Source organism: Manis pentadactyla, chromosome 2, assembly GCF_030020395.1.
Source record: "Manis pentadactyla isolate mManPen7 chromosome 2, mManPen7.hap1, whole genome shotgun sequence".
Taxonomy (NCBI): Eukaryota; Metazoa; Chordata; class Mammalia; order Pholidota; family Manidae; genus Manis; species Manis pentadactyla.
This window is the reverse complement of record NC_080020.1, coordinates 84,035,251-84,060,416: the sequence shown is the minus strand read 5'-3', so window position 1 is coordinate 84,060,416 and position 25,166 is coordinate 84,035,251. Positions and strand designations below refer to the sequence as shown.

At 36.5% G+C, this 25,166-nt stretch overlaps 1 protein-coding gene across 1 annotated transcript in view; it reads right to left on the bottom strand.

Annotated features, from left to right (window-relative positions):
- The window catches only part of ANKRD31 (ankyrin repeat domain 31), a 166,429-nt gene that overhangs the window by 107,029 nt on the left and 34,234 nt on the right, over positions 1-25,166 (bottom strand). Inside the window, exons 4-8 of the mRNA XM_036886106.2 lie at positions 16,296-16,336; positions 12,992-13,068; positions 6,883-6,926; positions 3,918-4,469; positions 1,584-1,855 (exon numbers count right to left, since the gene is read on the bottom strand). Of these exons, the coding sequence (XP_036742001.2) occupies positions 1,584-1,855; positions 3,918-4,469; positions 6,883-6,926; positions 12,992-13,068; positions 16,296-16,336 (986 nt within the window). The remainder of the gene's footprint in view (positions 1-1,583; positions 1,856-3,917; positions 4,470-6,882; positions 6,927-12,991; positions 13,069-16,295; positions 16,337-25,166) is intronic.

The following is a 25,166-nucleotide window of genomic DNA, read 5'->3' as shown; positions in this document are numbered from 1 at the left end:
ACATATTTATGGTAAGTTAAATGATAACAAAGGAGCCAAGTCAATACAATGGGGAAAGGATAATCTCTTCAATAAATATTCTCAGAAAACTGGGTAGCAACATGCAAAAGAATGAAACTGGGCCACACTCTTACAGCATACTCAAAAATCAGTTCAAAAGGGATTGAAGACTTGAATGTAAGATGGTAACACTCCTAGGAAAAACATAGGTGGTAAGCACTTTAACATCAGTCTTGGCAGGGATGTTTTGGATTTGCCAACAAAAGCAAAGACAACAAAAGCAAAAATAAATAAGCATGACTACATCAAACTAAAAAGTTTCTGTACAGCAAAAGAAGCCAGCAACAAAATGAAAGGTAACATACCAAATGGGAGAAAATATTTGTAAATCATGTATCTGATAAGAGGTTAATATCCAAAATACAGTAAAAAAACTCATACAATTCAACAGCAAAAACCCAAACAATCCAATTTTAAAAAGGGAAAGGAACTAAAAAAATATTTTTCCAAAGAAGGCATTCAAACAGCCAACAGTATATGAAAAGATGCCCAACATCACTAACCATCAGGAAAATGCCAGTCAAAACCACAATGAGCTATCACCTCACACCTTTCAGAATAGCTAGTATAAAGAATTAACAACCATTGGCAAGGATGTGGGGAAAAGAGAACCCTGTTCACTACTGGTAGAAATGTAAGCTGGTGCAGCCACTATGGAAAAGAGTATGGAGGTTTCCCCCAAAAATTAAAAAGAGAACTACTATATGATTTAGCAATTACATTTCTGGGTATTTATCCAAAGGAAACAAAAATCATTATCTTAAAATCATATCTGTACTCCCATGTTCATTGCAGTATTATTTACAATAACCAAAACATGGAAATAACCTAAGTATCCATTGATAAATGAATAAAGATAAAAGTATATATATACAACGGGATATTATTCAGTCATAGAAAATGAAGTAAATCCTGCTATTTGTGACAACATAGATGGACCTTGAGGGCATTATGTTAAGTGAAATAAGTCAGATAAAGAATGACAAATGCTGTATGATCTCACTTATGTGTGGAGACTGAAAAAAACCACTGAACTTACAGAGAACAGACTGGGGGTTGCCAGAGGTGGGGGGATGGGTGGAGAGTGGGTGAAGGTGGTCAAAAGGTACAAATTTCCAGTTATAAGATAAATAAGTCATGGGGATATAATGTACAGCATGGTGACTATAGTTAACAATATCATATTTTATATTTGAGAGTTGCTAATAGAGTAATCTTGTAAGTTCTTATCACAAGAAAAAAATTTGTAATTATATGTGATGGATACTGACTAACTTAATTTTTATAAAAAGAAAGAAAATTAGCATTAGGCTGAAATACAACAAATCTCCCACTGTTTTGCCTTTTTTTAAATAGTAAGAGAGTTTTCTAGGTTAAAAAAGTAACTGCAAAATAAATAAAGCAACAACACTGAAAAATAAAGTTTTTTTACTTAGGGATAATTGTATACTGACTATAATGTCCCAAGCACAGAATTATCTATCAGGATCTGGAGAGAAAGATAATATGATTTGGTGGCATACCTGAAATTCTCAGTTGAAGAGTTATTATTTGTTTGATCCTCACAGCCATGTGTTTTTGGTAAAGTCTCTTCTGGCATCTTATACATGTCATCTGTGTGCTTCACATCTCTGCCTACTTTCAGTCTGGATGATCTCCTTAACCCACACCGAGGGTCCTGGTCAGACCAATTTTCCACTGGATTTGAATTTTCCTTCTTATGTAGTGGATCACAAGAGGTAATACTTTGATGAACCAAAGTTTGCAACCCAACTGGATTTGGGTCTTCAGGAGTCTGAAATAAGATGTAAATACATACAACAATGCAAAAATGTTAAAACTAGAAGATATTAAGTTTTATCTTGTCTTTTGATTACATGAAAATGCCTCTTACAAGATGAAAGTACAAAAATTCACAAACATATGTGAACATATTTGAAAATGTTGTAATAATATAATAAGTGACAATGCAGATTTAAAAGCCTAAGATAAGGGTATTAAGTAAAAATTATTTTTGTCAATATTCATCCTTAAAATTCAAGAACAAACCTAATGTCACTCAGGGTGCTTTAATTTTATGGGAAATGGGTAGCACAGAATTATAAGAAACACATAAAAACAACAGAAATGTTAAACTAAGCAAATCAATGTTCTTGTTCAGCCTGTATTGTGTGATCTGTCAGCAGCAAGTGATATTTTGTGGGATAAGACAGTATATAACCTCCATTACATTGATATTAAAAAGTTACCAGTATATAAGGAATGGCTATAACTTCCTCATCATAATCCACTAGATTTAATTTTCATGAAGATACATATTTTTTATACAAAGCATGTAAACCTTCCCTGAGCTTATTTATATATCCATTTGCAAAGCTTTGCAGGGTAGAAAGTTTCACATTTTAATTTCACCTCAGTAAAAGAGTATTTAATTTTACTTACTCTAAACCAATCTCCTTTCTACATTTAAAAACATCCTTTCCTTTTTTTTTTTGAAGACTTGACAAATTCATACTCACTCTATTGATACCAATCATAACTTCCTATACTTTATTCATATTATCTCTCTTCAGATTAGAATACTGGAATGTTTAATTTGATCTTTATGCCTGATTCTTATGATTAGTTTATCTTTCTCTATATTTTTTTTAGTCCTATTATGTCTTTTTTGAGATTTTTTTTCCTGATGAGAACTTTATGATTATCATTTCATTATTCCAGGTGTGTATGTTGCAACACTAGCTTAGTATCATGTTACTTAAATCATCTCAGGGATGTTTATAGGAGCATTGTAGTAATAGCCAAAAGAAAAAAAGAAACAATCTAAATGACCATCATTAGTGAATTGGTTAAATAAATTATACAATATATCCATACAGTGGAATACCATTCAGCAAGTAAAAAGATTTAAGTAGTGTGCTGTATTTGCTGACACAGATAACCAAGATGTATTAATAAATTTTAAAAAACAAGTTGAAAAGCATTATAGATAATATAATCCCATTTATATAAAATTAATTTACATAGAATATGCATAGAAAAAATTGGGAGATAGGTATACCACACTGTTAACAATGATTATCTTTGAAAACCATAATTGTGGAGGACTTTTTCTTACTATATTATTATGTATTGCTGTAATGTTGAATTTTTTTATAATGAAGATATGTTATTATCATAATCAGGAAAAAAATAAAGATTGTTTTTAAAAGGAGAAACACTGACAATATGAAAAAGGGATTTGGCAAGCAGTAGGCCACTGCAGCATCTCCAGGCATAATACTGTCGGGATTATAAAGCCCAAGAACTGTGCCACCTGGCAGTATCCTCAGACACAGAATGCAAAGTTCTGCTGGAGGAGGCATAATTTTTTTCCCTCTCCTGACAACCCAACTGCATGTATTCTATGTCCAACTAGAAATCAGTGTTGGGTATCTCATCTCTATTTTGCACTCAGGTAGACGCAGTAATTTTTCTGAGCTAATTGAAAATTCTGGCAAAGAATTCTTTCCTTCCTATATATAAGCAATCTAATATGTCTTTTCAGGTCTTTTGGGGGGAAACTTATCTATTTAATGTTTAAATCCCTTGAAAACTCACCTTGGGAACCTCTAAAAAAGATCACTATACACATCAAAATCAAATACTATCTTCCGAATGTTGATATTTGGGTAGAAGGTTTGAATTTCAAATGAAGTCTATGGGCAATGAAGACTTCTTAAAGGGCACTATAAAAGGCAAAATCATAGACTCACACTTGCACTTACATGCTGCACTAAAAGATGCCTGTCCTGCAGCTCAGCTAACTTAGAATCCTGTTCAAATGGTGGAGTAGAACAAAGAGACTCAAAATTCACCTCTGCTATTTGTGTGCAATCTTCACTGGTCTGAGACATGTTGTACTCCACTCCTAAACATTCATTTCCAGTACTGAGACTGCTGCCTCCTTCTTTCCTGTGACAGATGGGTCCTACCTTGGCTTCTGATAATGTGTTTAGTGCTGCAAACAAGTCAGCTGGCAATGCATCATCCTTTGTGGTTTCTAGTAAATCTCTGTGACATGTCGAAGGTGTTGATATGGAACTCAGAGAGTTGCTCAAAGGCTTCATCAACTCTCTAGGTTCACAATCACTCATTTCAAACAGTCTTTCCTCCTGGGAGGTTTCTGGTGATGTCAGTAACCTTTCTAAGACAGACACAAAAGTTTCAAGAGAGCTTCCTTCATCCTTAGTTTCTTCAGAAGTCATGGTCAATGTGACTTCCTTTCCAGGCTCAGAAAATGTATTTGGTGCTGCTAAGATCTTCTCTACCTCTATTAAAGATTTCTCTTTCACAGCAACGATATCAGATACTTTAATAGCAGCATCTGAAAGGTTAATTTCAGGAGAGCATCCATCTGCATTTAGTTCCTGTGTATTCCAAATAGAAATTGCATCATTATAGCACATATAATGAAGTGTATAAAATGAAAACCTTATAGTTTTCAAGTTAATCAGGTTGGTAAACTATCACCAAAAAGTTTTATCAACTTTCCTCCTCTTCCATAAACATAAATACTCTTTATTAATTTCCTAAACCAAATCACTAATGACTTTAAAAATATGGTTAAACATTTAATAGTGAACCAAGGGTAAAAGTGGATAGTAATTATGAATGGCAAATTATCTGTGCTAATGAAGAGGCAGAGACAGCATGGATGTTTAAATTAACAGTTTATCTCAAAACTTCACTGACGTTTGTGTTGTAAAATTCTCCCCTGCCAAAAATCACTATTGAATTTTATGAACATTTTTAACCTATAATAAAATTGGTTATAGTTTCATCTTTTTATCCCCACCTCTGCATGAATATGTAAATGTGAAGTAAAAAGGCCAAAAAGACAGGTGGTTAGAGAGAAAAACAGGAGGACAATTCCAGGTAAATATTATGAGCCTTGGGTCTATGTTTTGGTTGCTCTAAACAAAAAACACAAACCTTTCATTTCTAAATGACTATTAATTTTCAAAGACATAACTTTAATAGGTTATACCTATTCTCACAATGTTTCTAATGCACAAAATATTATCAGACTTCCTCTTGTGAAATTGCTTTCAAGTTCCATTTATAAGCCATTCAAGAAAATCTCAATACTTTAAAGGCACTGAACTTTTTTCAATATTAAAAACTGTTAATTTGTTTGACCTTCAATAAAAGAATGAGTTTCAATGACTTCTGGCTGTTTGACAAAATAAAATCCACCCACCACTGACATGTACTCTGACAGGATGCATTGCAATCTGTAAGACATCTAATATCCTGATTTAATAAATGAAAACCATTTTTTCCCCTCTCTTCCTTTTCTACCTGCCAATATTTATCTTCTTTGTAAATAGCATACAGAGCTTAAGAAGATATATTTATTTACTAGTAATACAAACTATAATTTGCTCAGAAAGATAGAAGGAACTTAGAAGGAATTCAAGAACCAGATCCTTCCAGTCACAGTTCAAGGGGTCCCTCCTATTTGAAGTCCCTGTAGCTATTAAATTCAAGACCCACATGTAATAAAGTATATATGTGTGTGTGTGTGTGTGTATAAGTCTACCCTAAAAGAACTTAACATCTAATTGAGGATTGAAGGCATAAATACATAAGAAATTACAGTATAAATAATGTCAAAAACATTGTATGAACTCAGATATACGGCATAAACCACAGAAGCTATTATGTTACAAAATAAGTTTTCTGGAGGGAAAGAAAAGGGGAGGCAATGGAGGGTTTTCATGATTGGTTGAAAAAAAATGCTTGGTTAAACAAAGTTAAACATGTATCTTTACCACAAGACTTTTCAGAGCCATGTGCATTATTATAAATCTCTGAGGAGACTTCAGGATATAGTATTCTCCTAACATCTTTGTTCCAAAAAATTCTTTTTCTCAGATCTATTAATGTCATAGGATGCAAGTGATTGGAAAATACTGATATAGTCAATGAATAATGAATGCTAAAGAGGGAGCAATTTACTTTAGTCAAGATCACCAGACTCATCTAAAAATCAATAGAAGAAAAGGGACTTGAGCCAGAAATTAAGTATTTGTGAAGGGGTAAAAGAGAGGAGCACATATTTATTAAGCACCAACTAGGAGCCAGTTACCATGAGCTGTCATTGCTGTCAGTCCTCATAATGATCCTGTGAAATAGATATCACTATTTAAATGACACACTTGCCCTTTGAATGCACATCTATCTGGTTCCAAATCTTATGCTCTTTCCCTTGCTTTCTGGCTCCTGACTTGAACAAAGTCACAGAGTTGGGAAAAGTGTGAAGTACAGCTAAGATGAACTAAGATACACATATGGTGGGGTTGGCCTAGGGAGGTCCTTGATTGCTTGAGTCCACTGTGTGCAAAGCCAGTCTTACAGTTCTGATTCCCCATAGCAAAACATGCAGAAAGCAAAGTCTAAACGAGCATTCAATACACAGTTTCTGATTAGGAACTGGAAGATGGGAAAGTATTATATAGCAGGAAATATTAAAGGAACTAGGGTAACAGACAAACCAACAAAAAGCGTTTTTGCTACATCATATCAGCAAACAGTTTGATAAGTTACATACTTCTCCTCTAGATAAAGAATAAAAGATAATGATGGATAAGAAACAGATCAAGAAATATTATTTCATCAGAGATAAGGAAGAATACTGGAAGGGGTCTATTTATTAAATTGGTTTAACCATGTTCCTGACTAGGGGAAGCATACATGAGCATGATATGTAAAGCAATGTAACTTTTTAAAAATTTAAACCCATGATCTGCATAGCTAATCTCTGTCATACAGACCAACCTTTTCTGGGTGTGGCAAAACTTCAGGATTTTCCACTTCAGGCCCTAGAAGATAACAATATTATTTTTTTTCATCCCAGTTTTATTCAAACACTAAAAGTATACCCTCTCGCTCAGCATTTCTTAATCATATAACTTGAAATGACACCATCAGACACTCATGTGACATATCAAACATTTTATAAATATTATACCAATTTACTTATGTAAAAGTATTATCACTATACTGGCAATTATCAAAGAAAATTATTCCATTTCTTAAACAAATATTTTATATGAAAGCAGGTAAAATTAAAATTATTTAGAATTACATTACCTAAAAACCTACCTCTATTTTGGCTGAATTATTCTAGGTATTTGTAACTACATGAGGAAAACATCTACTCTCTCAGTGTTAACTATCTTCTCCATTATAGGTAATTGATTTTAAATGAATTTATACTGTCAAGTTAAGCATGAAATGGAACACCCTATGTAGGGCCAGAAGGAATCAGGAGACTGTTGTAAATGTGATTTCACCTTCACCACTGGCTCCTCACCCCACCCCTTCTGAAGCAGGAGCTGGGTAACAGCAGTTTATACCAAGTGAAGCTGAAGTAGGATCAGGAAAAAAGATTTTTCTGCTACTCCACTCCTCTTGTCTCCTACCTTCACCATCAAGGCCCAAATCCTCTGATGTGCTTAGGTAGGAATTCAGGGCTCACTGGCATTTCAAGCATATGTTTGAGTCACTCCTTTGGTTTCTTTTAATTAGGCACTATCCAGAGCTCTCACATAAGCAACTAATTATCAGCTGACTTCAGAATGCACCTCACAAGCTAGACAGGCTTTCAGTGGTAAAAAAAAGTTAGCATTAGATCTGGGGGAAAAAATGGCAGCATGAGAAGTGAGGCAGCAACCTCCTACCAAAACCACATAACACGAAAATACAGCAAATACAACTACTCCTGAAAGAGTGACCAAAAAGAAGACTGAAACTGATGGCTTACATCTGGGGAAAAGAGAAGGATTACCCTCATGGAAAAAGATAAAGTAGCAAAGTCGCAATACGGAAGGACCCAAGTCCTCCCCCTACCCCACCTCAATGGCAGAAGGAAGAGAAACAGAATGGGGAGGGAGTAGAAGCCCAGAATTGCTAAATACCAACCCCTGGAGATCTACTCTGGGAGCATGAACCCACATTACATTGTGCTTTGGAGATTAGTGGGGTTGAAAAGCTAAAACAGGTGGAATATTCAGAAAGGCTGAGATTCATTCACTTGTGGAGAACAGGTACCCACAACTGGCTGCTCCAGGATACAAGACAGGCAGGTGCTTTAAAAGACTTCCCAACAGCAAGAAGGCTCCTAAAGGGCAAGGATTACACAGAGCTAGTTCCTCAGAAGAAAGGACAGGTGGACAAAATCGTCCTAACACAATCGGCCCAGCAGGTTGGGAACTTTCAGGAGCTTCAGGTACTACACCCCTGGCTGGCAATACAGCACTCAGACCTCCCACAGCGATATGCAGCCTGTTGCTCCTTCCTCCCAGTAGGCACCTGTGCACAAACCTGCTGGCCCCACTATTGTGCCTGGCCAGCTGGAGGGCAGCCCTATCTATGGCAGCTACAGTGGCCTAATGCAGAGGCTCCTCCTTCCACGCTAGGCCCACTGGCACTTGCAGTGGAGGCAGGTACCTCAGCAGGAAGCAGGAAAGAGCTCTTTCCTTCCTGGCAGGCACCAGTGCTGCTCACTGTCACTCCAGGGGCTGGGAAGATTCCAGAGAGTAGAGAACCTGGGCACTAGAAAGTGCTGCCTACACAAAGTTATCATTCATTAGCATTGTGAAGAGGCAAAAGAACCTTGTTCAAACCAAAATCCCTCCAACACCAAAAAGAGGGCTCAGTGAAACTGAAATCACCAATCTTCTTGATAAAGATTTCAAAATAAAAATCATAAACATGCTCATGGAGCTACAGAAAAATATTCAAAACCTCAGGGAGGACTTCAAGAAAGAGATAGAAAACTTGAAAAACACAGTAACTGAAATGAAACATACAATGGAGGGATTTAAAAGCAGATTCAATGAGGTAGAGGAGACGGTAAATGGAATAGAAATTAGATAATACAAATGCAAAGAAGTTGAGGCACTGAGAGAAGAAAAGATTTCTATGAATGAAGGAATAATAAGAGAACTGTATGGCCAATCTGAAAGGAACGGTATTTGCATTATGCAGTACCAGAAAAAGAAGAGAGAAAAAGGGATAGAAAGTGTCTTTGAGGAAATAATTGCTGAAAACTTCCCCAATCTGGGGAAGGAAGTAGTCTCTCAGGCCATGCAACTGCACAGATCTCCCAACACAAGGAACCAAGGAAGACAAAATAGTTCAAAACATATAATAATTAAAACAGAAAAGATCAAGGACAAGGACAGAGTATTAAAAGCAGCCAGAGAGAGAGAAAAGATCACATACAAAGGAAAACTCATCAGGCTATCATCAGACTTCTCAACAAAAACCTTACAGGCCAGAAAGGAGTGGCATCATACATTCAATGCAATGAAACAGAAGGGCCTCAAACCAACAATACTCTACCTGGCAAGATAATCATTTAAATTTGAAGGAGGGATTAAACAATTTCCAGATAAGCAAAAGAAAAAATTTACCCCCCACAAACCATTTCTACAGTGTATTTCAAAGGGACTGCTCTAAACGGAAGTGCTCAAAAGGCTAAACAGCTGTTACCAGAGAAAATAAAACCACAGTAAAGGAAGTAGACCAATTAATTACTAACTAAATGCAAAATTAAATCAGCTACCCACAAAGTCAGTCAGTACAGAATATGACACATAACAGATAAAGAGTGGAGGAGGAAGAAAAAGGGAGGAAAAAAAAGAATCTTTAGATTGTGTTTATAATAGCATAATAAGCGAGTTAAGTTAGACTGTTAGATAGTAAAGAAGCTGCCCTTGAACCTTTGGGAACCACGAATCCAAAGTCTGCAATGGCAATAAATACATATCTACTGAGAATCACCCTAAGTGTAAATAGACTAAATGCACCAATCAAAAGACACAAAGTTACAGAATGGATAAAAAAGCAAGACCCATCTATATGCTGTCTACAAGAGACTCACTTCAAATCCAGAGACATACACAGACTAAAAGTCAAGGGACGGAAAAAGATACTTCATGTGAATAACAGGGAGAAAAAGCAGAAGTTGCAGTACTTGTATCAGATAAAATAGACTTCAAAACAAAGAAAGTAACAAGAGACAAAGAAGGACATTATATAATGATAAAGGAGTCAGTCCAACAAGAGGATTTAACCATTATACATATCTATGCACCCAACACAGGAGCACTCAAGTATGTGCAACAAATACTAACAGAATTAAAGAAGGAAAGAGAATACAATGCATTCATTTTAGAGACTTTACCACACCACTCACTCCAAAGGACATATCAACCAGACAGAAAATAAGTAAGGAGACAGAGGCACAGATAAGTAAAGATTTATTCTTTATCAAGAAGAACAAAATACCTAGGAATAAACCTAATCAAGGAAGTGAAAGTCCTACAGCCTGAAACCTATACAAGATACTCTTGAGAGAAATTTAAAAAGATACAAATAAATGGAAACATATCCTGTGCTCATGGATAGGAAGAATTAATATTGTCAAAGTGGCCATCCTGCCTAAAGCAATCTACATATTCAATGCAATCCCTGTCAAAATACTGACAGCATTCTTTAACAAAATAGAGAAAATAGTTCTAAAATTCATATGGAACCACAAAAGACTCCAAATAGCCAAAGCCAGCCTGAGAAGGAAGAATTAAGCTGGGGGTATTCACTCCCAAATTTCAAGCTCTACTACAAAGCCATAGTAATCAAGATAATTTGGTACTTCAGAAGAACAGATCCATGGATCAATGGAATAGAACAGAAAGCCCAAATATAAACCCACACATATATGGCCAATTAATATACGATAAAAGAGATGTGAATATACAATGGAGAAAACACAGCCTCTTCAACAACTGGACAGCTACATGTAAGAGAATGAAACTAGATTATTGCCTAACTCCATACGCAAAAGTAAACTCAAAATGGATCAAGGACCTGAATGTAAGTCATGAAACCATACAACTCTTAGAAGATAACAGAGGCAAAAATCTCCTGAATATAAACATGAGCACATGTTGGGCAAGGGAAACAAATATAAAAACTAACAAATGGAACCACATCAAACTAAAAGACTTCTCTACAGCAAAGGACACCATTAGTAGAACAAAAACGCACCCTATGGTATGGGACAATATATTAGTAAATGACATATCAGATAACAGGTTAACATACAAAATGCATAAAGAACTCATAAGGACACCCTACAGTATAGGAGAATATATTCATAAATGACATACCCAAAAACAGGTTAACATCCAAAATATATAAAGAACTCAAATGCCTCAACACCCAAAAAGATTTAAAAATGGGCAGAGGATCTGAACAGACACTTCTCCAAAGAAGAAAAGATGCTCCACATCACTATTTATCAGAGAAATGCAAACTAAAACAACAATGAGATATTACTGTACACCAGTTAGCATGGCCAACATCCAAAAGACAAGGAACAACAAATGCTGGTGAGGATGTGGAGAAAGGGGAACCCTCCTACACTGCTGGTGGGAATATAAATTAGTTCAACTATTGTGGAAAGCAATATGGAGGCTCCTCAAAAATCTAAAAATAGAAATACCATTTGACCCAGGAATTCCATTCCTAGGAATTTACCTGAAGAAAACAGGATCACAGATTCAAAAAAACACTATATGTTTATCGCAGCACTATTTACAATAGCCAAGACAAGGAAGCAGCCTAAGTGTTCATCAGTAGATGAATGGATAAATAACAGGTGGTACATACACACAATGGAATATTATTCAGCCAGAGAAGAAAACAAATCTTACCATTTGTCACAACATGGATGGAGCTAGAAGGTATTATGCTCAGTTAAATAAGCCATGTGAAGAAAGATAAGTACCAAATGATTTCACTCATTTGTGGAGTGTAACAACAAAGCAAAACTGAAGGAACTAAACAGCAGCAGATTCACAGACTCCGAGAAGGGACTAGCGATTACCAAAGGGAAGGGGGTGGGGAGAAGGTATGGGGAGGGAGGGAGAAAGATTAAGAGGTATTATGATTAACACACTTAATGTAGGGGCGTCTGGGGAAGGCAGTACAGCACAGAGAAGACAAGTAGTGACTCTATAGCATCTTACTATGCTGATGGACAGTGACTGAAATGGGGTGTATAGAGGGGACTTGATAATATGGATGAACGTAGTAACCACAATGTTGCTCATGTGAAACCTTCATAAGATTGTATATCAATGATATCTTAATAAAAAATTAGCATTAATATGCTTGTTGAGTTCACATCCTACAAAAATATATTGGCTTTTGTTTTGTTTTTTGCTTCACCTTTGCTGTTTGATGTTGAAAGGCTATGAAAATCAGCTGAAAACTTTAGTATTATGGCATTCTACTTCTTGACAGCAAAAAGTTGTAAGAATAAGTTCTTATCTTTGCATTAGAATCCTTTGTGCCAAGCACTGATGATATATTATATTTTCTACATCTTGCTATTGCTGTAGTAACAAAACAGTAGGAGAACTGACCACTAAGAACATTTACTACACTGACATACAACATATATTAATATTCACTCTGAAAGAGCCACTAGGAGACACCTTAAAGAGAAACACAGCTATTCTGTTATACAGCTGAAACCAAGGTAAATGGACTGCATGACTGCCCATCAATAAAGATGCTATACATATGAAGAATGTTATGAACAGAGAAAACAAACACTTCAAATTTGAGCCCCCAAATTACAGAAGAGTAGACATTTGGAATAGCAGGTTTGACTGCATCTGAGCTGCTTCTCATATGGGCAACTAACTTCATGCAGCATAAGGACAGCAGTTAACACTGATTTCATATGTAAAAATGTTTAGCAACAATCTACAATAGACCAGCCTGGTTGTAAATAAATCTGTATGTAACTAAGCATTCCATTTTTATACAGACAAATTTACTTTATATAAGTATACCCATGAAAACATACCTCGAATGCTCTGGTGGCTCAGTGACAGTTCAGCCTGGGGAAATGACACAGTGAACACTGAACGATTTTTTCTGGTCCTAAAAATTAAATCAGTGAATAAATGAATAAATGTAAATTTTTTAACTGAAAGGAAAAAACACTATTTCTTATTCAAATACAATTTAAACTTTCATTTAAAGGAATTTCAAAATAGGTTAATTTTATTGGCTACATCATTGAATTATTTTTCTAATTACTACCAGTTTGCTAACATTGACATTTCAAATAGTTGCAAAATGAAGGAGAGTTGAAAAATTAATGGATAAACCTCAGATTTGTAAACAAGTTAAACTACATTAAGGTCTGAAAGTAACTTTGGAAATAGGTGTCTGTCAAATAAGGATGGGGGTGGTCAGGGAGAAAGATTGGTCCTGAATTACGTAGCTTGGCTATCTAAATCCTCAAATACACTTAAAGTTTGTCATGATAGTTTTAAATGTTAAATGAAAGTCACTAATAAGAAAATTCTCAGACATTATTTATCATCCTTGTATTTCATAGCAGACAAAGAAAAGGCAGTAAATATTGAAGGAAAGAGGCTGAAAGCACAGTAAGGGTCAAGCTAATATGCATTTTCTATCAAATGCCCTGGGAAATTAAAAGTTGATTGAAGAAAAGCAATCAGTTAAATAATCTTTTTCTCAATTTAATTTACTACACATATGCAATCAAGATATCTCCCTTAAAAAAAAAACTCTTGTTCCAGATGTTTTGAGAGCAGTTTTTAGGTACCAGGCATAGCTATTTGAATCCTAAGCAAGAATAATAAATTGAACATTCTCTCCTGCCTAAAAATAGAAGTGATCAATATAAGCTTTCTTGAATACAGAAATGAAACTGCTCTCATAGAATAATTTCTACAAGGTAAATAAAAAAGAGTGCTGATTTTCCCCCCTAAAACATGATTCTTTGAGAAGTACAAGCTAATTTAAAACAAAATAAAATAATTGAGTCAACAACAGAATTTTTTTCCTTAACTACAAAGGAGACTTTAAGACGTAGGTATGTAAATAGAGCAAACTTTCATCTAAATTATTAAAAAAACAGTTATTTATATTAGGCAAGACTGCAAACAATAGTAGAGGAATGTCCAATAGTAGAGGAATGATTAAATGAATTATAGTACAGTCAAGTTATACAGTGAGGCCATCAAAATTCATGTTTTTAGAAAATATTAATGATGTGAGAAAATAGTTATAATAAACTTACTAAAAATTTTAAAACGATGTACAGAATTATCTGTAGAATAATCCAAATTTTGCAGAAAATATGAACAAAAATATATAGAGAGCCTAAAGTGTTAACAAAGGTTCTCTTAGGGCAATGAGATTATGGATATTATGTTAGTCTTTCTTAGTCTTTTTATTTTTCTATTTCTGTGGATGAATTTATACTGCTGATATATTCATTAAAAGAGTTTATTTTCAAAATAGCAGTTCTCAAAGTTTTTGACCTTTGGACTCCTTCACACTCTTAAAAATTACTAAGGAACCCAAAGTTTTATGTGGCTTATATCCATTTATATTTACATATTATAAACTAAAATGGAGATGATTTAAAATAGTCAACTTAAAAATAAAAATAATAATCCAGTAACATGTTAATATATTTTTATGAAAAATAATATTTTCCAAAATGAAAAAAAGTTATTGAGAAAGTGCGATTGTTTCACATTTTAAAAGATCTCTTTAATGTACAGCTAAAGGAAGATGGCTGACATGTCATATCTGATGCTGTCAAATCAATCTTTTGTCACATACTGTTTTGTTTGAAGTATATAAAAAAAATCTGATCTTACACAGATGTGTAGTTGGAAAAGGAAGGATCATTTGGTAGACTTTTTGGATGATTACGGATATTCCTTTTTTCTGATATCACACCAAAACTCTAAAAGCAATAACTTCCTTAAAGGTTACTGGAAATGTCAAAATTGAAACAAAATCAACTAACATTTATATTCTGCTACATTATAACCCATTGGTCTGTATCTAGCACTTTGAATGAATCTTTTACCTGTGTGTGATGTTTTTGACATCGTGCATAGGTCTTTTAGAAAATACTAATTCATTCAGTTATGCAGATCCTTATATTGATCAACATTTCATTGTAGTCTATCAAAAAGATCACCTCTGTAAATATTATCACTGATCTCACCAGAAAACTTTAAACTTTAAGTATTGAAAACCATCCAGGTCAAGGTGGTAGAAACAAGTTTTCCTAAAATTCTAATTTTCACTTTAAAGCTCCAATTTTTTCATTGACAACAAATACCATCAGCTGTTTTCCTTGAAGTGACTGGCTTACTTCATTATTTTCAAGAAAATGTCTGCCATAATCCAAGTGTGAATAACCAGTCTTAAAGAAAAGAGTGAAGCCAGCTTTCTTACAATGCTTACAACTCAAATAAACACACAAATGCTCTCACTAAGACAACTATCACACTTCAGTATGCACACAACTACTTTAAGCATACTTCCTACTTCATCACATAGAATATCAAAACGATACATATTCAAGGGCAGAGATTTAATAAAACATAATTTTCTGCTTCATCAAATATATTAAGTGAAAGTGACTTTTATTTCTTTTTTTACTGCTAGTAGATGGCAGTGAAAAACACAGTGACTACTACTGGTCCTGCTTCCTACTAAGACTCCAGTATTTTACCCATTTGCTTTGGCCTGTAAGTGCAAATGTCAATACCATGAACCAGGCAAAGAATGTGTTAGGTATTATAAAAATAGTTTTGACCTCAGAGACCCTTTGGAAAGAGTCTCAGGGATTCTCAGGAAGTCCAGAGACCACATTTTGAGAACCATTGTTTTAAGTAAAGGAACTGAAAAGAAAATCTCTTTAAGTGTAATAGCTGTTTGAAGGCTAATTTCAATAAACTCTATAAACTCTTCCTTCATGCTGTGTTATAAATTTGCTTTTTAAATATTAATAGTCAACTTAGGGGCTCTCTTGTCCCCTCCTGGCCTGAGCCAGGAACTCTGTGCTCTCACTTTATCTCTAAATAAAAGCCTCTGCCTTGCTCTCCTAAAAAAAAAAAATAATAATCAACTTAATCTCATTCAATCTCGTTTGTAAAATGAAACTTATCTGAAGTGTTTGTAAAGTAACATATTTATTCTGCTAAAGGAGCAATTATTTAAAAATATACAATAATTTTAAAACTCCCAAGAAAATGAAGACTCATTTTTAGATGTATAAAAATGACAAAAAATACCTGCAATATAATAAAACCAAAAATCAGTATACTTACTTTAGTAGAGCTTGATTTTGTTCCATTTCATCTTGAGGTTGCTAGGAAGAAAAAAAGTATTGGTTTCCAATTAATGAATGTTAATCCAATGCAAGAAGTTAAAATTTTAACATTTAAGATAATTCTTATGTTATTATTTCTTAGCACATATTCTTATTGCAGTAAAATATATAACATAAAATTTACTATTTTAAGCACTTTCAAATATACAGTTCTGCTGCATTATGTGCATTCACACTGTTGTACAACCATCCCCAGCATTCTTGTCCAAAACTTTCTGTCTTTCCCAACTGAAAATCCATACCCATTAAACACTAAAACTCCTCATTCATCCTTTCTCAACCCCTGGTATATACCCATCTACTTTCTGTCTCTATGAATCTAACTACTCAAAGTAACTCATATAAAGGGAATCATACAATATTTTTCTGCCTTTGATAGGCTTATTTTACTTAGTATAAAGTCTTCAAGATTCCTCCATGTTGCAGCCATGTCTGCATCCATGCTGCAGAATCAGTATTTCCTTATATTTTAAGGCTGAATAATATTCCATTGTATATATGTACCACATTTGGTTTTTACACTCATTTGTCGGTAGACACTTGGGTTGCATTCACCTTTTGGCTATTACAAATAATGCTTCTATGAATGTGGGTGGGCAAATATATTTTTCAAGTCCCTGCTTTCACTTATTTTGGGGATATACCAAGAAGTGAAACTTCTGTATCATATGGCAATTCTATGTTTAATTTTTTGAGGCATCATCATATTATTGTTCACAGTAGCTGTACTATTCTCTATTTCCCAGCAGGAATAAATAAGCAAGAATTCAAATTTTCCACATCCTCACCAACACTTGCTTATTTTGGTCTTTTGATCATAGAGATCCTGAGTGTGAGATGGTATCTCATTGTGGTTTTGTTATGCATTTCATTAACAGTTAATGATGTTGAATAATTTTTCATGTATTCATTGGCCATTTATATATCTCCTTTGATTAAGTGTTATTCATGACCTTTGCTCATTTTTTAATCAGGTTTTTTTGTTGTTGCTGAGGTGTAAGAGTCTTTATATATTCTGGCTATCAATCCTTTATCAGATACAAATATTTTCTCCCTTTCTTTTTTTTTTTAAATTTTGGTATCATTAATGTACAATTACATGAAGAACATTATGTTTACTAGACTACCCCCTTCACTAAGTCCCCCCCACAAACCCCATTACAGTCACTGTCCATCAGTGTAGTAAGATGCTATAGAATCACTACTTGCCTTCTCTGTGTTGCACAGCCCTCCCAGTGCACCCCCCACACTATACATGCCAATCGTAATGTCCCCTTTCTTTTTCCCTGCCCTTGTCACTCCCTTCCCACCCATCCTCCCCAGTCCCTTTCCCTTTGGTAACTGTTAGTCCATTCTTGGGTTCTGTGATTCTGCTGCTGTTTTGTTCCTTCAGTTTTCTTTTGTTCTTATACTCCACATATGAGTGAAATCATTTGGTACTTGTCATTCTCCGCCTGGCTTATTTCACTGAGCATAATACCCTCTAGCTCCATCCATGTTGTTGCAAATGGTTCTTATGGCTCAGTAATATTCCATTATATATATATATACCACATCTTCTTTATCCATTCATCTACTGATGGACATTTAGGTTGCTTCCATATCTTGGCTATTGTAAATAGTGCAGCAATAAACATAGGGGTGCATCTGTCTTTTCCAAACTGGAGTGCTGCATTCTTAGCGTAAATTCCTAGAAGTGAAATTCCTGGGTCAAATGGTATTTCTATTTTGAGCATTTTGAGGAACCTCCATACTGCTTTCCACAATGGTTGAACTAATTTACATTCCCACCAGCAGTGTAGGAGGGTTCCCCTTTTTCCACAACCTCATCAACATCTGTTGTTATCTCTCTTTTCAATGATGGCGATCCTTACTGGTGTGAGGTGATATCTCATTGTGATTTTAATTTGCATTTCTCTGATGACAAGCGATGTGGAGCATCTTTTCATTTGTCTGTTGGCCATCTGAATTCCTTCTTTAGGGAACTGTCTATTCAGCTCCTCTGTCCATTTTTTGATAGGATTATTTGCTTTCTGTTTGTTGAGGTGTGTGAGATCTTTATATATTTTGGATGTCAACCCTTTATCGGACCTGTCATTCATGAATATATTCTCCCATACTGTAGGATGCCTTTTTGTTCTATTGATGGTGTCCTTCGTTGTACAGAAGCTTTTTAGCTTGATATAGTCCCACTTGTTCATTTTTCCTTTTGTTTAACGTGCCCAGGGAGATATATTCATGAAGAAGTCACTCATGTTAATGTCCATGAGATTTTTGCCTATGTTTTTTTCTAAGAGTTTTATGGTTTCATGACTTACATTCAGGTCTTTGATCCATTTCGAATTTACTTTTGTGTATGGGGTTAGACAGTGATCCAGTTTCATTGTCTTACATGTAGCTGTCCAGTTTTGCCAGCACCATCTGTTGAAGAGACTGTCATTTCCCCATTGTATGTCCATGGCCCCTTTATCGAATATCAGTTGACCATATATGGTTGGGTTAATGTTTGGCGTCTCTATTCTGTTCCATTGGTCTGTGGCTCTGTTCTTGTGCCAGTACCAAATTGTCTTGATTACTGTGGCTCTGTAGTAGAGCTTGAAGTTGGGGAGCGAGATGAGATCCCTCCCACTTTATTCTTCCTTCTCAGGATTGCTTTGGCTATTCGGGGTCTTTGATGGTTCCATATGAATCTTTGAATTATTTGTTCCAGTTCATTGAAGAATGCTGTTGGTAATTTGATAGGGATTGCATCGAATCTCTATATTGCTTTGGGCAGAATGGCCATTTTGACGATATTAATTCTTCCTAGCCAGGTGCATGGGATGAGTTTCCATTTGTTAGTGTCCTCTTTAATTTCTCTTATGAGTGTCCTGTAGTTTTCAGGGTATAGGTCTTTCACTTCCTTGGGTAGGTTTATTCCTAGGTATTTTATTCTTTTTGATGCTATTGTGAATGGAATTGTTTTCCTGATTTCTCTTTCTATTAGTTCACTGTTAGTATATAGGAAAGCCACAGATTTGTGTGTGTTAATATTGTATCCTGCAACTTTGCTGAATTCTGATATTAGTTCTAGTAGTTTTGGTGTGGAGTCTTTAGGGTTTTTTATGTACAATATCATATCATCTGCAAATAGTCACAGTTTGACTTCTTCTTTACCAATCTGGATTCCTGGTATTCCTTTGTTTTGTCTAATTGCCATGGCTAGGACCTCCAGTACTATGTTGAATAACAGTGGGGAGAGTGGGCATCCCTGTCTTGTTCCCGATCTCAGAGGAAAACTTTTCAGCCTCTTGCTGTTCAGTATGATGTTAGCTGTGGGTTTATCATATATGGCCTTTATTATGTTGAGGTATTTGCCCTCTATGCCCATTTTGTTGAGAGTTTTTATCATGAATGGATGTTGAATTTTATCGAATGCTTTTTCAGCATCTATGGAGATGGTCATGTGGATTTTGTCCTTCTTTTTGTTGATGTGGTGGATGATGAAGATGGATTTTCGAATACTGTACCATCCTTGCATCACTGGGATGAATCCCACTTGGTCATGGTGTATGATCCTTTTGATGTATTTTTGAATTTGGTTTGCTAAGATTTTGTTGAGTATTTTTGCATCTACGTTCATCAGAGATATAGGTCTGTAGCTTTCTTTTTTAGTGGGGTCTTTGCCTGGTTTTGGTATTAGGGTGATGTTAGCTTCATAGAATGAGTTTGGGAGTATTCCCTCCTCTTCTATTTTTTGGAAAACTTCAAGGAGAATGGGTATTATGTCTTCTCTGTATGTCTGATAAAATTCCGAAGTGAATCCATCTGCCCCAGGGGTTTTGTTCTTGAGTAGTTTTTTGATTACCACTTCAATTTCATTGCTGGTAATTGGTCTGTTTAGATTTTCTGTTTCTTTCTGGGTCTGTCTTGGAAGGTTGTATTTTTCTAGGAAGTTGTCCATTTCTCCTAGGTTTTCCTGCTTGTTAGCATATAGGTTTTCATAGTATTCTCTAGTAATTCTTTGTATTTTTTGTGGGGTCCGTTGTGAATTTTCCTTTCTTGATTCTGATTCTGTTGATGTGTGTTGACTCTCTTTTTCTCTTAATAAGTCTAGCAAGAGGCTTATCTATTTTGTTTATTTTCTTGAAGAACTAGCTCTTGATTTCATTGATTTTTTTCTATTGTTTTATTCTTCTCTCATCTTTAGTATGTCCCTCCATCAGCTGATCTTAGGCCTCATTTGTTCTTTTTCCAATTTAGATAATTGTGACATTAGACTATTCATTTGGGATTGTTCTTCCTTCTTTAAATATGCCTGGATTGCTATATATTTTCCTCTTAAGACTGCTTTCACTGCGTCCCACAGTAGTTGGGGCTTTGTGTTGTTGTTTTCATTTGTTTCCATATATTGCTTGATCTCTATTTTAATTTGGTCGTTGATCCACTGATTATTTAGGAGCATGTTGTTAAGCCTCCTTTTGTTTGTGAGCCTTTTTGCTTTCCTTGTACAATTTATTTCTAGTTTTGTCCCTTTGTGATCTGAAAAGTTGGTTCATAGAATTTCACTCTTTTGAATTTATTGAGGCTCTTTTTGTGGCCTAGTATGTGGTCTATTCTGGAGAATGTTCCATGTGCACTTGAGAAGACTGTGTATCCTACTGCTTTTAGATGTAGAGTTCTGTAGATATCTATTAGGTCCATCTGTTCTAGTGTGCTGTTCAATGCCTCTGTGTCCTTACTTATTTTCTGTTTTGTGAATCTATGCTTTAGAGTGAGTGGTGTGTTGAAGTCTCCCAAAGTAAATGCATTGCATTCTATTTCCTCCTTTAATTCTGTTAGTATTTGGTTCACATATGTTGGTGCTCCTGTATTGGGTGCAGATATATTTATAATGGTTATATTCTCTTGTTGGACTGATTCCTTTATCATTATCTCTTGTTACTTTCTTTGTTTTGAAGTCTATTTTCTCTGATACTAGTACTGCAACACCTACTTTTTTCTCCCTGTTGTTTGCATAAAATATCTTTTTCCATCGCTTGACTTTTAGTCTGTGCATGTCTTTAGGTTTGAGGTGAGTCTCTTGTAAGCAGCATATATAGATGGGTCTTGCTTTTTTATGCATTCCATTACTCTGTATCTTTTGATTGGTGCATTCAGTCCATTTACATTTAGGGTGATTATTTAAAGATATGAACTTATTGCCATTGCAGGCTTTAGGTTCATGGTTACCAAAGGTTCAAGGTTAGCTTCTTTACTATCTTACTGTCTAACTTAACTTGCTTATTTAGCTATTATAAACAGAGTCTGATGATTATTTATCTCCCTTCTTATTCCTCCTCCTCCATTCTTCATATGTTGGGTGTTTTGTTCTGTGCTCTTTTTAGGAGTGCTACCATCTAGAGCAGTCCCTCTAAAATACCCTGTAGAGGTGGTTTGTGGGAGGCAAATTCCCTCAACTTTTGCTTGTCTGGGAATTGTTTGATCTCTCCTTCATATTTAAATGATAATCGTGCTGGATACAGTATCCTTGATTCAAGGCCCTTCTCTTTCATTGCATTAAATATATCGTGCCATTCTCTTCTGGCCTGTATGGTTTCTGTTGAGAAGTCCGATGATAGCCTGATGGGTTTTCCTTTGTAGATGACCTTTTCTCTCTCTCTGGCTGCCTTTAATACTCTGTCCTTGTCCTTGATACTTGCCATTTTAATTATTATGTGTCTTCGAGTTGTCCTCTTTGGGTCCCTTCTGTCGGGATTTCTGTGTGCTTCTGTAGTCTGAGCAACTATGTCCTCCCCCACTCTGGGGAAGGTCTCAGAAGTTATTTCTTCAAAGACACTTTCTATCCCTTTTTATCTCTCTTCTTCTTCTGGTACCCCTATAATACAGATATTGTTCCTTTTGGATTGGTCACACAGTTCTCTTAATATTGTTTCATTCCTGGAGATCCTTTTATCTCTCTCTGGGTCAGCTTCTATGCATTCCTGTTCTCTGGTTTCTATTCCATCAATGACCTCTTGCATCTTATCCATTCTGCTTATAAATCCTTTCAGAGATTGTTTCACTTCTGTAATCTCCCTCTGGACGTCATCCCTTAGCTCTTGTATATTTCTCTGTAGCTCCATCAACATGTTTATGAATTTTATTTTGAATTATTTTTCAGGAAGACTGGTTAGGTCTACCTCTTTCTCAGGGGTTGTGATTTTGGTCTGTATCAAATTCTTTTGCCTTTTCATGGAGCTAGAGATAGTTTGTGGAGCTGGCGCAAGTGATGTCTAGGAGAACGTCCCTTCTTGTTGGTTTGTGGCCTTCCTCTCCTGGGAGAACAGCAACCTCTAGTGGCTTGTGCTAGGCAGCTGCGCGCTGACGGGGCTTCTGATTCTTGCCCGGCCGCTATGGAGTTCAGCTCCATGGTTCCTGTGGGTGTGGTCTGCCTCGGGCTGCTACTCTGACATGGTGGAGCCACGTCGGAGGGGAAACGGCCAGGAGGCTGTTTATCTCCTTGAGGGGCCTCCGAGCTGCACTGCTGTTCAGGGGGTTAGGGTGCCCAGAGTTCCCCGGGATTCCCAGATGCTGGGCTCAGTGTCCCGGAACACTGCCATCCAGCTGTGGGGTCCCTGTCCCTTTAAGACTTTCAAAAAGCACTTGCTTTTCTTTGTCCCAGGAACACCAGCTGTGGGGACCCGCTCACAGGTCTTACTGTCCTGTTTCCCTAGTTTCCAGCACCCCACGCACACACTGTGTCTGTGTTCTGGTGCGGATGGCTAGGGCTGGGTATTTAGCAGCCCTGGGCTCCCTCTCCCTCCCCGCTCTGACTCCTCTCCTCCCATCAGGAGCTGGGGTGAGGGGTGCTCGGGTCCTGCTGGGCCACGGCTTGTATCTTATCCCCTTCGCGAGGCGCTGGGTTCTCGCCGGTGTGGATGCAGTCTGGCTGTTGTCCTGTGGCTTCTGGTCTCTCTTTTAGGAAGAATTGTATTTGTTGTATTTTCAAAAATACATGTGATTTTGGGAGGAGATTTCCGCTGCTCTACTCACGCTGCCATCTTGGCTCCGCCTCCCAGGGGCTGCAGTTTGAAAGACTTGCCAGCAGTGGGAGGGGTACCAGAGGGGTGAAGGCTGAGAGGAACTCTCTCCTCAGAGAAAGGGAAGATGAAGTATACCCCAGAGTCTTTCCTTGGCCCAATAGATGGGGTACTCTCCAGAGCCCCAGACACTCCATCCCCCTTGCTGGCAACACAGCCCCAAACCTCCTGTGTGCACTGCCAGAGCCACCCACTTGGCCCAATGGCAGCATCAGACTTTGATGCTTGCCAGGCAGAGGGAGACTCTCCCAGAATACTTGGCTCCATTTCAGCCCAACCAGGGAGGTTCCTGCAGGAGCCAGCCCTAAGAGCTCCTTCCTCCCTACAGGTGTCCAAACATGGTGCTGCATATATGGCTGGGGAAGAGCCACACATCAGTTCAACCAGTCCATTAATCATGCATTCCCACCCTTTCTTCAGGCCAGGGAGACAACAGCCCTCCCCACAGCAAGCTCCACAGAGACTCCTGAGGTAATCACAAAGGCAGCAGCTGAGGCAAACTGCCCACCCAGACTGAGACCACTACAGACACCAGGCAGACAAGCGTCTCTGCCCATGGCATGCCAACAGCTGGGAACCCCACAAAATAGAACCAGGCACTAGAGAGTAAAGAATCTTGAGTTTCTAGGAACCACAGGACACCTTCTTCATAAAGCTTTTATACTATAGGCCAGAAAGCACAGAGGAAGAAACACAGAAACACTGACAAATGAGTAGGCAGAGGAATATAATCCAAACAAAACTATAAAACAGAACCCCAGGAAGAGGACTAAATGGAACAGAAATCACCAATCTTCTTGATAAAGGTTTCAAAATAAAAGTCATAAACATGCTCACAGATTTAAAGAAAAGTATTCAAGATCTCAGGGAGGACTTCAACAAAGAGAAAAGACCTGAAGAAAGAGCCATTCAGAGCTGAAGACACAGTATCTGAAATGAAATATACACTGGAGGGGATATTAAAGTAGGTCAGAACATTGCCAAACAAGTATTAAACTAAAACAAAAGAAGAAGAACCAACTACACACAAAATCAGTCAAGGGATACACAAAAAATGCAGACTATGACATTTAATACAAAAAATTTGGAGGATAAAGTAGGAAAAAAAGTACCTTTAGAATGTGTTTGAAATACAGTAATCAGCAATTGAAAACAGACTATTATATAGTAAGGAAGCTTTTTTATTCTTGAACCTTTGGTAACCACAAAACTAAAGCCTATAATAAATACACAAAAATAGATAAATAAATAAACTTTTAAAAAAGGAGAAATCCAATTATGACACTAAAGAGAACCATCAATAACAAGAGAAGAGCATAAGAAGGGAAAAAGGGAACAGCGAGGAGCTATAAAAAACAGCCAGAAAATAATGAAATGGTAATCAGTACATCCCTATCAATAATCACTGTAAATGTAAATGGACTGAGAGATTGGATTAAAGGTGGTGGCGTGAGAGGTGAGACAGGCTTCCTCCTAAAAGTGCCTATAATATGAAAATATGATTAATAAAACTAATACTGAAAGAGCAACAGGAAAGAGGGCTACGCCAGACTGCATACACCTGGAGAAAAGAATAAACCTCAGGGAACATGGTAACATACCAAAGCCATGGTCTGGTGGGACCCAAGTCCTTCGCCCACACCAGCTCACCAGTGGGAGGAAGAGAAAGAGAGCAGGAAGGGAGTGGAGGCCAGGAACTGCTGAAAACCTAGCTCTGGAAATCTGCTTTGGGAGCACAAACCTACATT